Raw genomic sequence first — 15,947 nt, forward strand, 5'->3', positions numbered from 1 at the left:
ACAGTGAGCTGACTTTCTTCTCAAAAACAAAAAGTATCTCGGAATGACTTGAAATTTACCATCATAATAGTCGGCATCGCCCTGAACAAGGATCTGTTGAAAATATTTGCATATCTCTTAAGGAAATTTTTTTATGAATTTTTGAAATTCAGGAAATGATCCATTTTCTCTGATGCACTTTGACAGTGAGCTGAGTTTAGTCCAAAAAAAAAAAGTATCTCGGAATGACTTGAAATTTACCATCATAATAGTCGGCATCGCCCGGAACAAGGATCAGTTGAAAATATTTTCATATCCCTTAAGGAATATTTTTTATGAATTTTTGAAATTCAGGAAATGATCCATTTGCTCTGATGCACTTTGACAGTGAGCTGAGTTTAGTCCAAAAAAAAAGTATCTCAGAATGACTTGAAATTTATCATCATAATAGTCGGCATCGCCCTGAACAAGGATCAGTTGAAAATATTTTCATATCCCTTAAGGAATATTTTTTATGAATTTTTGAAATTCAGGAAATGATCCATTTTCTCTGATGCACTTTGACAGTGAGCTGAGTTTAGTCCAAAAAATAAAAAGTATCTCGGAATGACTTGAAATTTACCATCATAATAGTCGGCATCGCCCTGAACAAGGATCTGTTGAAAATATTTGCATATCTCTTAAGGAAATTTTTTCATGAATTTTTGAAATTCAGGAAATGATCCATTTGCTCTGATGCACTTTGACAGTGAGCTGAGTTTCTTCTCAAAAACAAAAAGTTTCTCGGAATGACTTGAAATTTACCATCATAATAGTCGGCATCGCCCTGAACAAGGATCTGTTGAAAATATTTGCATATCTCTTAAGGAAATTTTTTTATGAATTTTTGAAATTCAGGAAATGATCCATTTGCTCTGATGCACTTTGACAGTGAGCTGTTTAGTCAAAAAAATAAAAAGTATCTCGGAATGACTTGAAATTTACCATCATAATAGTCGGCATCGCCCTGAACAAGGATCTGTTGAAAATATTTGCATATCTCTTAAGGAAATTTTTTTATGAATTTTTGAAATTCAGGAAAAGATCCATTTGCTCTGATGCACTTTGACAGTGAGCTGAGTTTAGTCCAAAAAAAATAGTATCTTGGAATGACTTGAAATTTACCATCATAATAGTCGGCATCGCCCTGAACAAGGATCTGTTGAAAATATTTGCATATCTCTTAAGGAAATTTTTTTATGAATTTTTGAAATTCAGGAAATGATCCATTTCCTGAATGCACTTTGACAGTGAGCTGAGTTTAGTCCAAAAAATAAAAAGTATCTCGGAATGACTTGAAATTTACCATCATAATAGTCGGCATCGCCCTGAACAAGGATCTGTTGAAAATATTTGCATATCTCTTAAGGAAATTTTTTTATGAATTTTTGAAATTCAGGAAAAGATCCACTTGCTCTGATGCACTTTGACAGTGAGCTGACTTTCTTCTCAAAAACAAAAAGTATCTCGGAATGACTTGAAATTTACCATCATAATAGTCGGCATCGCCCTGAACAAGGATCTGTTGAAAATATTTGCATATCTCTTAAGGAAATTTTTTCATGAATTTTTGAAATTCAGGAAATGATCCATTTGCTCTGATGCACTTTGACAGTGAGCTGACTTTCTTCTCAAAAACAAAAAGTATCTCGGAATGACTTGAAATTTACCATCATAATAGTCGGCATCGCCCTGAACAAGGATCTGTTGAAAATATTTGCATATCTCTTAAGGAAATTTTTTTATGAATTTTTGAAATTCAGGAAATGATCCATTTGCTCTGATGCACTTTGACAGTGAGCTGAGTTTAGTCCAAAAAAAAAAAGTATCTTGGAATGACTTGAAATTTACCATCATAATAGTCGGCATCGCCCTGAACAAGGATCTGTTGAAAATATTTGCATATCTCTTAAGGAAATTTTTTTATGAATTTTTGAAATTCAGGAAATGATCCATTTTCTCTGATGCACTTTGACAGTGAGCTGAGTTTAGTCCAAAAAATAAAAAGTATCTCGGAATGACTTGAAATTTACCATCATAATAGTCGGCATCGCCCTGAACAAGGATCTGTTGAAAATATTTGCATATCTCTTAAGGAAATTTTTTCATGAATTTTTGAAATTCAGGAAATGATCCATTTGCTCTGATGCACTTTGACAGTGAGCTGACTTTCTTCTCAAAAACAAAAAGTTTCTCGGAATGACTTGAAATTTACCATCATAATAGTCGGCATCGCCCTGAACAAGGATCTGTTGAAAATATTTGCATATCTCTTAAGGAAATTTTTTTATGAATTTTTGAAATTCAGGAAAAGATCCATTTGCTCTGATGCACTTTGACAGTGAGCTGAGTTTAGTCCAAAAAAAATAGTATCTTGGAATGACTTGAAATTTACCATCATAATAGTCGGCATCGCCCTGAACAAGGATCTGTTGAAAATATTTGCATATCTCTTAAGGAAATTTTTTTATGAATTTTTGAAATTCAGGAAAAGATCCATTTGCTCTGATGCACTTTGACAGTGAGCTGAGTTTAGTCCAAAAAAAATAGTATCTTGGAATGACTTGAAATTTACCATCATAATAGTCGGCATCGCCCTGAACAAGGATCTGTTGAAAATATTTGCATATCTCTTAAGGAAATTTTTTTATGAATTTTTGAAATTCAGGAAATGATCCATTTCCTGAATGCACTTTGACAGTGAGCTGAGTTTAGTCCAAAAAATAAAAAGTATCTCGGAATGACTTGAAATTTACCATCATAATAGTCGGCATCGCCCTGAACAAGGATCTGTTGAAAATATTTGCATATCTCTTAAGGAAATTTTTTTATGAATTTTTGAAATTCAGGAAAAGATCCACTTGCTCTGATGCACTTTGACAGTGAGCTGACTTTCTTCTCAAAAACAAAAAGTTTCTCGGAATGACTTGAAATTTACCATCATAATAGTCGGCATCGCCCTGAACAAGGATCTGTTGAAAATATTTGCATATCTCTTAAGGAAATTTTTTCATGAATTTTTGAAATTCAGGAAATGATCCATTTGCTCTGATGCACTTTGACAGTGAGCTGACTTTCTTCTCAAAAACAAAAAGTATCTCGGAATGACTTGAAATTTACCATCATAATAGTCGGCATCGCCCTGAACAAGGATCTGTTGAAAATATTTGCATATCTCTTAAGGAAATTTTTTTATGAATTTTTGAAATTCAGGAAATGATCCATTTGCTCTGATGCACTTTGACAGTGAGCTGAGTTTAGTCCAAAAAAAAAAAGTATCTTGGAATGACTTGAAATTTACCATCATAATAGTCGGCATCGCCCTGAACAAGGATCTGTTGAAAATATTTGCATATCTCTTAAGGAAATTTTTTTATGAATTTTTGAAATTCAGGAAATGATCCATTTTCTCTGATGCACTTTGACAGTGAGCTGAGTTTAGTCCAAAAAATAAAAAGTATCTCGGAATGACTTGAAATTTACCATCATAATAGTCGGCATCGCCCTGAACAAGGATCTGTTGAAAATATTTGCATATCTCTTAAGGAAATTTTTTCATGAATTTTTGAAATTCAGGAAATGATCCATTTGCTCTGATGCACTTTGACAGTGAGCTGACTTTCTTCTCAAAAACAAAAAGTTTCTCGGAATGACTTGAAATTTACCATCATAATAGTCGGCATCGCCCTGAACAAGGATCTGTTGAAAATATTTGCATATCTCTTAAGGAAATTTTTTTATGAATTTTTGAAATTCAGGAAATGATCCATTTGCTCTGATGCACTTTGACAGTGAGCTGACTTTCTTCTCAAAAACAAAAAGTATCTCGGAATGACTTGAAATTTACCATCATAATAGTCGGCATCGCCCTGAACAAGGATCTGTTGAAAATATTTGCATATCTCTTAAGGAAATTTTTTTATGAATTTTTGAAATTCAGGAAATGATCCATTTTCTCTGATGCACTTTGACAGTGAGCTGAGTTTAGTCCAAAAAATAAATAGTATCTCGGAATGACTTGAAATTTACCATCATAATAGTCGGCATCGCCCTGAACAAGGATCTGTTGAAAATATTTGCATATCTCTTAAGGAAATTTTTTCATGAATTTTTGAAATTCAGGAAATGATCCATTTGCTCTGATGCACTTTGACAGTGAGCTGACTTTCTTCTCAAAAACAAAAAGTTTCTCGGAATGACTTGAAATTTACCATCATAATAGTCGGCATCGCCCTGAACAAGGATCTGTTGAAAATATTTGCATATCTCTTAAGGAAATTTTTTTATGAATTTTTGAAATTCAGGAAATGATCCATTTGCTCTGATGCACTTTGACAGTGAGCTGACTTTCTTCTCAAAAACAAAAAGTTTCTCGGAATGACTTGAAATTTACCATCATAATAGTCGGCATCGCCCTGAACAAGGATCTGTTGAAAATATTTGCATATCTCTTAAAGAAATTTTTTTATGAATTTTTGAAATTCAGGAAATGATCCATTTGCTCTGATGCACTTTGACAGTGAGCTGACTTTCTTCTCAAAAACAAAAAGTATCTTGGAATGACTTGAAATTTACCATCATAATAGTCGGCATCGCCCTGAACAAGGATCTGTTGAAAATATTTGCATATCTCTTAAGGAAATTTTTTTATGAATTTTTGAAATTCAGGAAAAGATCCATTTGCTCTGATGCACTTTGACAGTGAGCTGACTTTCTTCTCAAAAACAAAAAGTTTCTCGGAATGACTTGAAATTTACCATCATAATAGTCGGCATCGCCCTGAACAATGATCTGTTGAAAATATTTTCATATCTCTTAAGGAAAATTTTTTATGAATTTTTGAAATTCAGGAAAAGATCCATTTGCCCTGATGCACTTTGACAGTGAGCTGAGTTTAGTCCAGAAAAAAAAAGTATCTTGGAATGACTTGAAATTTACCATCATAATCGTCGGCATCGCCCTGAACAAGGATCTGTTGAAAATATTTGCATATCTCTTAAAGAAATTTTTTTATGAATTTTTGAAATTCAGGAAATGATCCATTTTCTCTGATGCACTTTGACAGTGAGCTGACTTTCTTCTCAAAAACAAAAAGTTTCTCGGAATGACTTGAAATTTACCATCATAATAGTCGGCATCGCCCTGAACAAGGATCTGTTGAAAATATTTGCATATCTCTTAAGGAAATTTTTTTATGAATTTTTGAAATTCAGGAAATGATCCATTTGCTCTGATGCACTTTGACAGTGAGCTGACTTTCTTCTCAAAAACAAAAAGTATCTCGGAATGACTTGAAATTTACCATCATAATAGTCGGCATCGCCCTGAACAAGGATCTGTTGAAAATATTTGCATATCTCTTAAGGAATTTTTTTTATGAATTTTTGAAATTCAGGAAATGATCCATTTGCTCTGATGCACTTTGACAGTGAGCTGAGTTTAGTCCAAAAAAAAAAAGTATCTTGGAATGACTTGAAATTTACCATCATAATAGTCGGCATCGCCCTGAACAAGGATCTGTTGAAAATATTTGCATATCTCTTAAGGAAATTTTTTTAGGTCCATTTGCTCTGATGCACTTTGACAGTGAGCTGAGTTTAGTCCAAAAAATAAAAAGTATCTCGGAATGACTTGAAATTTACCATCAAATAATTAATTCAGACTTACCCCACAGAGCAGACGCAGAGTCTCGGTGGTGTCAGTGGTGAAGGACACTGATGTGAGAAGGTCCTGGTGTCCATCGAGGTCCATCTGAGTCAGCAGACAGTGACGGTGGACCTGGACCTGGTTCTTCTCCAGAGCTGCAGCCACGGCTCTCTCCACAGACGGATCGGCGAAGCAGACGACGCCGGCCTCAGGAGGAGGGAGGACGACGTGGACGCGAGAGCCGCGAACGCCGAGGCTGAGCAACGTCTCCACGGTGGTGAAGACGTCCACGTTGTTCCCGTACACGACTGCGTCATCTGGACGACCAGAAGAACATGTTCACGTCTTAGCATTAGATTTATGTGCTAATCAAATCAGTGATTTTTTCTATGGGCTTTTGTGTGGGAGAGTGAGTGGTTTACAAACTTCAGTTTCCTGTTGTTAAAAGTTTGTCGTAGACTTTATTCACTGATTTTTTTTAAACTAATCATCATCTTTTACATAAAAACTGGTCATGTGATTCTTCATCATCAGCCGTTTTCACCGTCTCTGTCCATGGTGCTGAAACAAAGAGCCGCACTTACACACAGACGCTTTCTCCACATCATCATTTAACAGGAACAAAACACACACACACACACACACACACACACACACACACACACACACACACACACACACACACACACACACACACACACACACACAGACATACACACGCCCTGTTTCCCTTCTGTTGTTTATTAGAATATGTAAATAAAGTCAGTATCTGCTGCTGCTACATTAGCATTTATTAATGGACTTCTTTTATCAGAGAGAGATTCACTAATTAGTCTGGAAAAGCCTCACACACTCTGTCACGTCTGCACAATTCCTTCAGTGAATGACGGCGTGTGTGTGTGTGTGTGCGTGTGTGTGCATGTGTGCGTGTGTGTGTGTTCACAGGCCTGATCATGAAGAGGCCGGCGCTGATTCACGCAACATGAAAGATGTCTCTGCTGCTAATTAACCGCTAATTATACCAGACCACTTCAGCTATGACATGATACTACACATACACACACACACACACACACTCATGTCTGTGTGTGTGTGTGTGTGTGTCAGTCACACTCACCCTCCCGCTCCACAAAGTTGGCTCTGATCCAGCGGCGAGCAGCCGTGCAGTCGTGGAGGTCGTTGAGGGTGAGGAGGTTGGAGGGGGCGGGCTCAGGGGAGGAGCGTCTGCGGCGAGTGGGCGGAGTTAGCGGCCTGCCGGCGGGGCGGGGCACCTGTGGGTGAAAAAAAAAAAAATTATTATGAGAAGTTATGAGTTAAAGGCACAGTACCTATCTGTTGTTTGTGTCGTCGTGATCAGAAACGACTGAGGGAGCGTTTGTGTGTATACAGCAGCAGAGCAGAGGCGGGCGGAGTTTGTCTTTTTTTTTTGTGTGTGTTTTTTTGCTGCCGTCACCACATTAAAAAATCCACTTCCTGTGTGCAGCGTGGGAATAACAACGATGCGCAAACACAGACTCAATCAGACGTCTTTAATCTGAGGATTTATCAGGGAAAAAATTCTGAAATCTGAGATTAGTCAGATTTCAGATTTCCATGTACAAAAAAAAATCTGAATTTTGTATTTGTTTTGTTCCCAAACCAAAAACCTTCACATGAGGCTTTAATCCTCTTCTGAACTTTAGGACAAGAGTGACTCTCTGAACTGGTCCTAAACTGGTTCTGGTCCTGGTACTGACCTGGTTCTGACCTGGTTCTGACCTGGTTCTGACCTGGTCTTGGTACTGACCTGGTTCTGACCTGGTCCTGGTTCTGACCTGGTTCTGACCTGTTACTGACCTGGTCCTGGTACTGACCTGGTTCTGACCTGGTCCTGGTTCTGACCTGGTCCTGGTCCTGACCTGGTCCTGGTTCTGACCTGGTCCTGATACTGACCTGGTTATGACCTGGTTCTGACCTGTTACTGACCTGGTCCTGGTTCTGACCTGGTTCTGGTTCTGACCTGGTTCTGACCTGGTACTGACCTGGTCATGGTTCTGGTTCTGACCTGGTTCTGACCTGGTACTGACCTGGTCCTGGTTCTGACCTGGTTCTGGTCCTGGTTCTGACCTGGTCCTGACCTGGCTCTGACCTGGTCCTGGTTCTGACCTGGTACTGGTTCTGACCTGGTACTGACCTGGTTCTGGTCCTGGTCCTGACCTGGTACTGACCTGGTTCTGGTCCTGGTACTGACCTGGTACTGCAGTCCTGTACAGATGACCAGGTGGTCGTACGGCACCTTCTCCTCCTCCTCGCCGCCGCCGCTCACCAGCACGTGTCTGGACTTCCTGTCGATGGCCACCATCTTTCCCGTCACCACGGCGACGCAGGGACGCAGAGGCAGCATCGCTAAGTCTCTGCTGCTGAAGGCGTGACTGCAGGAAACAACACAACAACAACAACAACAACAACAACAACTCTATTATTATGGTTTATTTCCTGTGTCTGAGGAGTGAAGGTGAGTTACTACATTATTTAGATTTCCCTCCAGTTCACAGCTGAATGAAGAGGATTCAATCACACGTTTGATCTAAACTGGGTATTATTTATCGATGGCGGTCAGTGTGCGACTCGCCTCGTGGACAGAAACGCAGCATCGTGGTCGTCGTGGTCGTGGTCGTGGTCGTGGTCTCCGGGGAAACCGTGCGTGGAGACGAGCGTCAGGTTGTTGAAGCTCAGGTGAGGACTGAGAGAAAAACACAGCAATTTCATCAGAACCTCAGATAGAGTTTGTATAATTATACGTTGATAATATTCCTACATTTCCCACAATGCACCTGCCAACAGCTCAGGTGAAGAGAGCGTGTGTGTGTGTGTGTGTGTGTTGCTTGTCCATGGGACGTTAATTTAGCAGAAAGCTCAGATAAGAGCAGCAGCAGGTGATGGAGGCGTGTGCGTGTGTGTGTGTGTGTGTGTGTGTGTGTGTGTGTGTGTGTGTGTGAGAGAGAAGAGCAAACACACACACACACGCATAAGCACGCACACACACACAGGTGTTGAGCAAACAGTGTGTGTGTGTGCGTGTTATCAGCTGTGTCATGTCCCACAGGACGACAACAACAGAGCAGCTCATTTACATCACAACAGATGGCGCTGACACACACGCACACACACGCACACACACACACACACAAAGAGTGGACAACACGGGGTGTGTGTGTGTGTGTGTGTCACAAATTTAAATTACCGCCAAATTCTGTCATGTGGAACAGATTTAATCTGATGGTAGATAATCTGATCCCACACACACACACACACACACACACACACACACACACATAACAAATCTAATTCTAATCCGATTAGACAGATATTTGATATATATTTATTACAGTTTTCAATAGGATTAGCTCATAGTTTAATCCTGGGTTGTGACGTCATCAGGGGGGCGGAGTCTGACCAAACTTTTGATGGACATGTACAAAGCCACGCCCACGACAACAAACCCAGAAAAGTCATCATCAGAAGCAGAATCTGAACGTGTTAATCTGAGCCAGATCTGATGATTTCATGATTTAAACAGAGCAGACGAGGTCTGGACCGGATTCAACCAGCGGCTCTGGGTTTGTGTTTGTTATCAGCTGATGACAGAGTCACCAACAACAACAACAACGCTGCTGCTGCTGCTGTTGTTGCTGTTTCTGCTGCTGCTGCTGCTCCTTATCTGCCTGACCTCGTCCTGGTTAGTCATAAACGTTGAGGTGTTTGGGCCGAGCTGATAAGAAGGAAAAGTGAGCCATCACTCAGCGTCTCACTGACACCACACTGACCCTGTCTTTAGTGACGGCAAACACTGAGCAGCAGCAGCAGCAGCAGCAGCAGCAGCAGCAGCAGCAGCAGCAGCAGCAGCAGCAGCAGCAGCAGCAGCAGCAGCAGCAGCTAATTAATGGAATACCCAGAATGCCAGGCCTCAGACAGCTGTGTGCACCAGTGCCGTGCCGTGCCGCGCCAGCTCGCACACATCAGCCACCTCTGGTTGCCTAGCAGCTATCGCCGAGCAGACTCTGAATCAGCAGCAGCATCAGCAGCAGCAGCAGCAGCAGCAGCCGACGCTGATTATTTGCCGCAGCGGTTAATCTCACAGCAGACGCCCCCCGACCTGGAGTCAAGTGACATTTCCACAGATTGAATTGTTGGAATGAAAGACGATAAAGAGAAAGAGAAAGAGAGAGAGAGAGGATCTTTATCGTAGAGACGGGGAAAGTCACTCACTCTCCCACACCAAAGTCCACAGGGAAAATCAGTGGTTTTAACATCACAGGGACACAGGAGCTGCTGGTCCTCTGCTGCCTCGTGTGGTCACTTTGTGTCACTGTTTTGGATCTAAATGAAGGATTTCAAAAGCCGAACTCATAAATGAAGACATTGTAAGTTAGTGATGGAGGCAGCAGTGGATCAACAACTCCTGTGAACTCCTGTGTGCTGTGATGTTAAAATCACTGGTTTACTCTATGGACTTTGGTGTGGGAGAGTGAGTGACTTTGGTGTGGGAGAGTGAGTGGTTTACAAACCTCAGTTTTTAGCCACTTAGCGAAAATATATCAAATAAAATCTACATCAGTTTAAGTCTACGATGTCTGCAGAACATGTTCACGTCTTTATCTTCACTGTTAGACACACCAAAGTCACTCACTCTCCCACACCAAAGTCACTCACTCTCCCACACCAAAGTCACTCACTCTCCCACACCAAAGTCACTCACTCTCTCACACCAAAGTCACTCACTCTCCCACACCAAAGTCACTCACTCTCTCACTCTCTCACACCAAAGTCACTCACTCTCTCACACCAAAGTCACTCACTCTCCAAAACCAAAGTCACTCACTCTCTCACACCAAAGTCACTCACTCTCCAAAACCAAAGTCACTCACTCTCTCAAACCAAAGTCACTCACTCTCTCAAACCAAAGTCACTCACTCTCTAAAACCAAAGTCACTCACTCACTCTCCCACACCAAAGTCACTCACTCTCCCACACCAAAGTCACTCACTCTCTCACACCAAAGTCACTCACTCTCCCACATCAAAGTCACTCACTCTCCCACACCAAAGTCACTCACTCTCACACCAAAGTCACTCACTCTCCAACACCAAAGTCGCTCACTCTCCCACACCAAAGTCACTCACTCTGCCACACCAAAGTCACTCACTCTCTCACACCAAAGTCACTCACTCTCCCACACCAAAGTCACTCACTCTCCCACACCAAAGTCACTCACTCTCCCACACCAAAGTCACTCACTCTCCCACACCAAAGTCACCAAGTTGATCCACTGCTGCCTCCATCACTAACTTACAATGACTGATTTTGTACAATTCCGCTTTTAAAATATTTAATTTAGATTTCTTTCAGTGACACAAAGTGACCACACGAGGCAGCAGAGGACAAGAAGCTCCTCTCTCTCTGTGAGCTAAAATCACTGGTTTTCTCTATGGACTTTGGTGTGAGGAGAGTGAGTGGTTTACAGACAGTGAGACAAACTCACCACAGACACAGAACCTGAAGGAAAGACATCGATGTGTCCGACGCTCCGACCACGACCACACGCCTGTTAACGTTGACCTTTGGCTCCAGGGTCAACTTCCTGCTGATGAGGAAGAGAGCGAACGCTTCCTGTGACGGACAGGAAACAAACAAACAAACAAACAAACAAACAAACAAACTACATCAGTGTTAAGGTAACGCCTCGGTCACGTGACCTGACGGTTAAGGAAACGCTTTAAAAACAATCCCCAGAGGAAAGAGAGGAACACAGCGTCTCTGCTCCTGCAGCTAATGGCTCCTTCATCATCTATAATTAGGCAGATTGTCCCACAATGCACCTTGCTGGATCAAAACAGCGTCGAGCGAGACAAACGGTGTGTGTGTGTGTGTGTGTGTGTGTGGGTGTGTGTGTGTGTGTGTGTGTGTGTGTGTGTGTGTGTGTGTGTGTGTGTGTGTGTGTGTATGGGGGGGGCAGGTTACCCGAGGGCGGAATTAACCTTTGTGTAAAATTCACATCATTTCCATCAGGGGCCTGAACGCCCAACATCTGCCACACACACACACACACACACAGAGAGACAGACGTGTGCATGTGTGTGTGTGTGTGTGTCGCACAATTATGTCCTTTTTTTGTTTTTTAAACACGGACGTGAAACAAAAGCACGTCGTAATTTAGCATCGACTCGTCCTTCAGTTTTGGATTATTTTATAAAACCTGTAATTTGCCTGAGAGACTGTGTGTGTGTGTGTGAGGGGTGTGAGTGTGTGTGTGTGTGTGTGTGTGTGTGTGTGTGTGTGTGTGTGTGTGTGTGTGTGTGTGTGTGTGTTTAGGTTCAAGCTTTAATTATTCACTGCGTAAACATGTTGACACACGAGATACCAACAAATTATTAACGTCCACTCTCACGTGTATGTTGTATGAGTGAAGTTTGTAAACCATTCACTCTCTCACACCAAAGTCACTCACTCTCCCACACCAAAGTCACTGCTGCCTCCATCACTAACTTACAATGACTGATTTTTATGAATTCGGCTATTAAAAAACTTAATTTAGACTTCCCTCAGTGACACAAAGTGACCACACGAGGCAGCAGAGGACCAGCAGCTCCTGTGTCCCTGTGAGCTAAAATCACTGATTTTCTCTATGGACTTTGGTGTGGGAGAGTGAGTGACTTTGGTGTGAGAGAGTGAGTGACTTTGGTGTGGGAGAGTGAGTGACTTTGGTGTGAGAGAGTGAGTGACTTTGGTGTGGGAGAGTGAGTGACTTTGGTGTGGGAGAGTGAGTGACTTTGGTGTGAGAGAGTGAGCGACTTTGGTGTGGGAGAGTGAGCGACTTTGGTGTGGGAGAGTGAGCGACTTTGGTGTGGGAGAGTGAGCGACTTTGGTGTGGGAGAGTGAGCGACTTTGGTGTGGGAGAGTGAGCGACTTTGGTGTGGGAGAGTGAGCGACTTTGGTGTGGGAGAGTGAGCGACTTTGGTGTGGGAGAGTGAGCGACTTTGGTGTGGGAGAGTGAGCGACTTTGGTGTGGGAGAGTGAGTGACTGGTGTGGGAGAGTGAGTGACTTTGGTGTGGGAGAGTGAGCGACTTTGGTGTGGGAGAGTGAGCGACTTTGGTGTGGGAGAGTGAGCGACGTTGGTGTGGGAGAGTGAGCGACTTTGGTGTGGGAGAGTGAGCGACTTTGGTGTGGGAGAGTGAGCGACTTTGGTGTGGGAGAGTGAGCGGTTCATCATCATCAGGTAAAAACATATTAAAACAGCTCCATGTGAAGGAGCTGTAGGAATTAACCAGATCATCTGTGTGTGTGTGTGTGTGTGTGTGTGTGGTGAAGCAGGTGCAGCACTCATCTCACTGGAGACAGATGCTGCACCTTTCCAACACACACACACACACACACGCGCACACACACACACACACACACACACACACGGTGAACAGGTGCTTTTTAAATCAGATTAAATCTCAACGTCACACAAACTCTTATCTGTGAATCACGACCTGCTGCGTTACCAAGGCGAAGGGGGCGGAGCCAGTTTGACCGAGCGGCGAGCGCACAGTAAATATTTGAAGTAGAGGACATTAAAATAAATCACAGCACACACACACACACACACACACACACACACACACACACACACACACACACACACACACACACACACACACACACACCAGGTTGTTTTTTCAGATTAAAAGTGAATTAAAAGTATGTTTTTTTTAAAGTATAAACAACAGAAGTGAATAAAAACAAAGTCTTTATTCGTCACAGAGACAAATAAAGACTTTTTCCTTTCTGCTCTTTCACTCATTTAAATGACGTGTGTGTGTGCGTCTCTGTGTGTGTGTTCCATGTTGGAACGGCGCCCTCTGGTGGCGAGACGAGGCGGCCGGCAGCTGCTGCTGCCTTGCCCACCTGCTCCTCGATGATCCTCGCGCTCGGCCCGGCGATGCCCAGCCTCTCCGGCGGGTAGACGATCTGGCGCCGCGGCCGGACGGGAACGCCGCAGCGGAGGAGGACGGCGTCCAGGTGGTGGACGCAGGAATTCTGGGAAAAAGACAGAGAGGGCGATGATGTCACTGAGCTCAGACACACAGAGATAATGAGCTGTGGTTAAAAAGGTCACTGATCGCGGCTTCATCCACTTCCTGAGCCAAACTCCCTCATTCTCCTCCACCATTATTCCATTTGCTCGTTAGTGGAAGCTAATTAGAGCAGAGGAGGAAGTGGAGGCCTCTACATGTGGAGGAAGTGTCTTGTGCTGGTGTGGAGGAGGAGGAGGTGGAGCTGGCAACGCCGTCAGCACCTGCTGCCCCGCTCCCCCCCCCCCCCCCCTCCATCCCCGGAGACTGCAGCGCCCCCCGAGGGACGAGCTCTGCACAAAGTGCCTCACTTAAGGGTTTTTTTTTAAGGGGAGGGTTTGTGATGAGGTCACACAACAGTCAGCTGAGATTTAATCCTTAAAATCTAGTCTTTATCTTCACTGTGAGACAGACTTTTGTAAACCACTCACTCTCCCTACACCAAAGTCCATAGAGAAAAACAGTGATTTTAGCATCACAGGGACACAGGAGCTGCTGGTCCTCTGCTGCCTCGTGTGGTCACTTTGCGTCACTAAATTATGTCTAAATTAAATATTTTAAAAGCCGAATTCACTAAAACAAGTCATAGTAAGTTAGTGATGGAGGCAGCAGTGGATCAACAACTACTGTGAACTATTCTATGGGCTTTGGTGTGGTAGAGTGAGTGACTTTGGTGTGGGCGTTTTTGAGTGAAAAAAACCTGACTTTAGCCACTGAATAAAAGACTCAAGTGAAAAAATCTACTTCAGATTAAGTTTACGACATCTTTAGAACAACTTTTCTCACTGTTAGACAGACTTTTCCTTGTGAAAACTGAAGTTTGTAAACCACTCACTCTCCCACACCAAAGTCACTCACTCTCCCGCACCAAAGTCACTCACTCTCCCGCACCAAAGTCACTCCCTCTCCCGCACCAAAGTCGCTCACTCTCCCACACCAAAGTCACTCACTCTCACACACCAAAGTCACTCACTCTCCCACACCAAAGTCACTCACTCTCACGCACCAAAGTCACTCACTCTCACGCACCAAAGTCACTCACTCTACCGCACCAAAGTCACTCACTCTCACACACCAAAGTCACTCACTCTCCCACACCAAAGTCACTCACTCTCACACACCAAAGTCACTCACTCTCCCACACCAAAGTCACTCACTCTCACGCACCAAAGTCACTCACTCTCACGCACCAAAGTCACTCACTCTACCGCACCAAAGTCACTCACTCTCACACACCAAAGTCACTCACTCTCCCACACCAAAGTCCATAGAGTAAACCAGTGATTTTAACATCACAGCACACAGGAGTTCACAGGAGTTGTTGATCCACTGCTGCCTCCATCACTAACTTACAATGACTGATTTTAGTGAATTCAGCTTTTAAAATATTTAATTTAGATTTACCTCAGTGACACAAAATGACCACACGAGGCAGCAGAGGACCAGCAGCTCCTGTGTCCCTGTGAGGTAAAATCACTGATTTTCTCTATGGGGTTTGGTGTGGGAGAGTGAGTGGTTTACAAACTCCAGTTTTTGCTCAATAAACTAATAAAATTTAGAAAATAATTTTTAAAAATTGAGTGAAATTAGTCTATAATAATATCACAAACTCATAATGTGTGTGTGTGTGTGTGTGTGTGTGTGTGTGTGTGTACCTCAGGTCTGTGGTGTATCCTCAGGTAAACACAGGATCTATCAGAAAGCCTCAGCGTCTCCTTGAACAGACGTCTGCTGCAGTGATGGAACGGCGGCCGCAGGACAAAGTGGCGAAGGCGAGCGTGCTCATCGTAACGGTGGAGACTGAAGTAGACGAAGTTCTCGATGTTGTAGCGAGCGCGGACGTAATCCACGTCCTGACGGAGAGAGAGCGGAGGACAGAAGAACATAAAGTCAGACAGAAGTTAGTGATGGAGGCAGCAGTGGATCAACAACTCCTGTGAACTCCTGTGTCTCTGTGATGTTAAAATCACTGGTTTACTCTATGGACTTTGGTGCGGGAGAGTGAGTGAGTTTACAAACTTCATCGTGAACAGTGAGGTGTGGAGTCTTCAGTGAGCGTCACCCACCTGCTCGTCCGCGATGACCACCACCCCGACCACGTCACCGTCCACCTGAGCCACGAAGGCCTGCAGCTGCACGCCGTCCTGAGGACACGGTCAGTGACATGTGAGTGTGTGTGTGTGTGT

The 15,947-nt window shown here is 43.1% G+C and overlaps 1 protein-coding gene across 1 annotated transcript in view; it reads right to left on the minus strand.

Moving 5' to 3' along the window:
* cfap61 (cilia and flagella associated protein 61) overlaps positions 1–15,947 on the minus strand; it is a gene marked incomplete at both ends in the record, with an annotated part of 40,913 nt that overhangs the window by 15,023 nt on the left and 9,943 nt on the right. Inside the window, 8 exons of the mRNA XM_083898676.1 lie at positions 5,686–5,981; positions 6,782–6,935; positions 7,664–8,075; positions 8,276–8,386; positions 11,186–11,313; positions 13,595–13,726; positions 15,417–15,614; positions 15,828–15,893. Coding sequence (XP_083754802.1) covers positions 5,686–5,981; positions 6,782–6,935; positions 7,664–8,075; positions 8,276–8,386; positions 11,186–11,313; positions 13,595–13,726; positions 15,417–15,614; positions 15,828–15,893 — 1,497 coding nt within the window. The remainder of the gene's footprint in view (positions 1–5,685; positions 5,982–6,781; positions 6,936–7,663; positions 8,076–8,275; positions 8,387–11,185; positions 11,314–13,594; positions 13,727–15,416; positions 15,615–15,827; positions 15,894–15,947) is intronic.

The sequence above is a fragment of the Microchirus variegatus genome, assembly GCF_963457635.1.
Source record: "Microchirus variegatus genome assembly, chromosome: 12".
NCBI lineage: Eukaryota > Metazoa > Chordata > Actinopteri > Pleuronectiformes > Soleidae > Microchirus > Microchirus variegatus.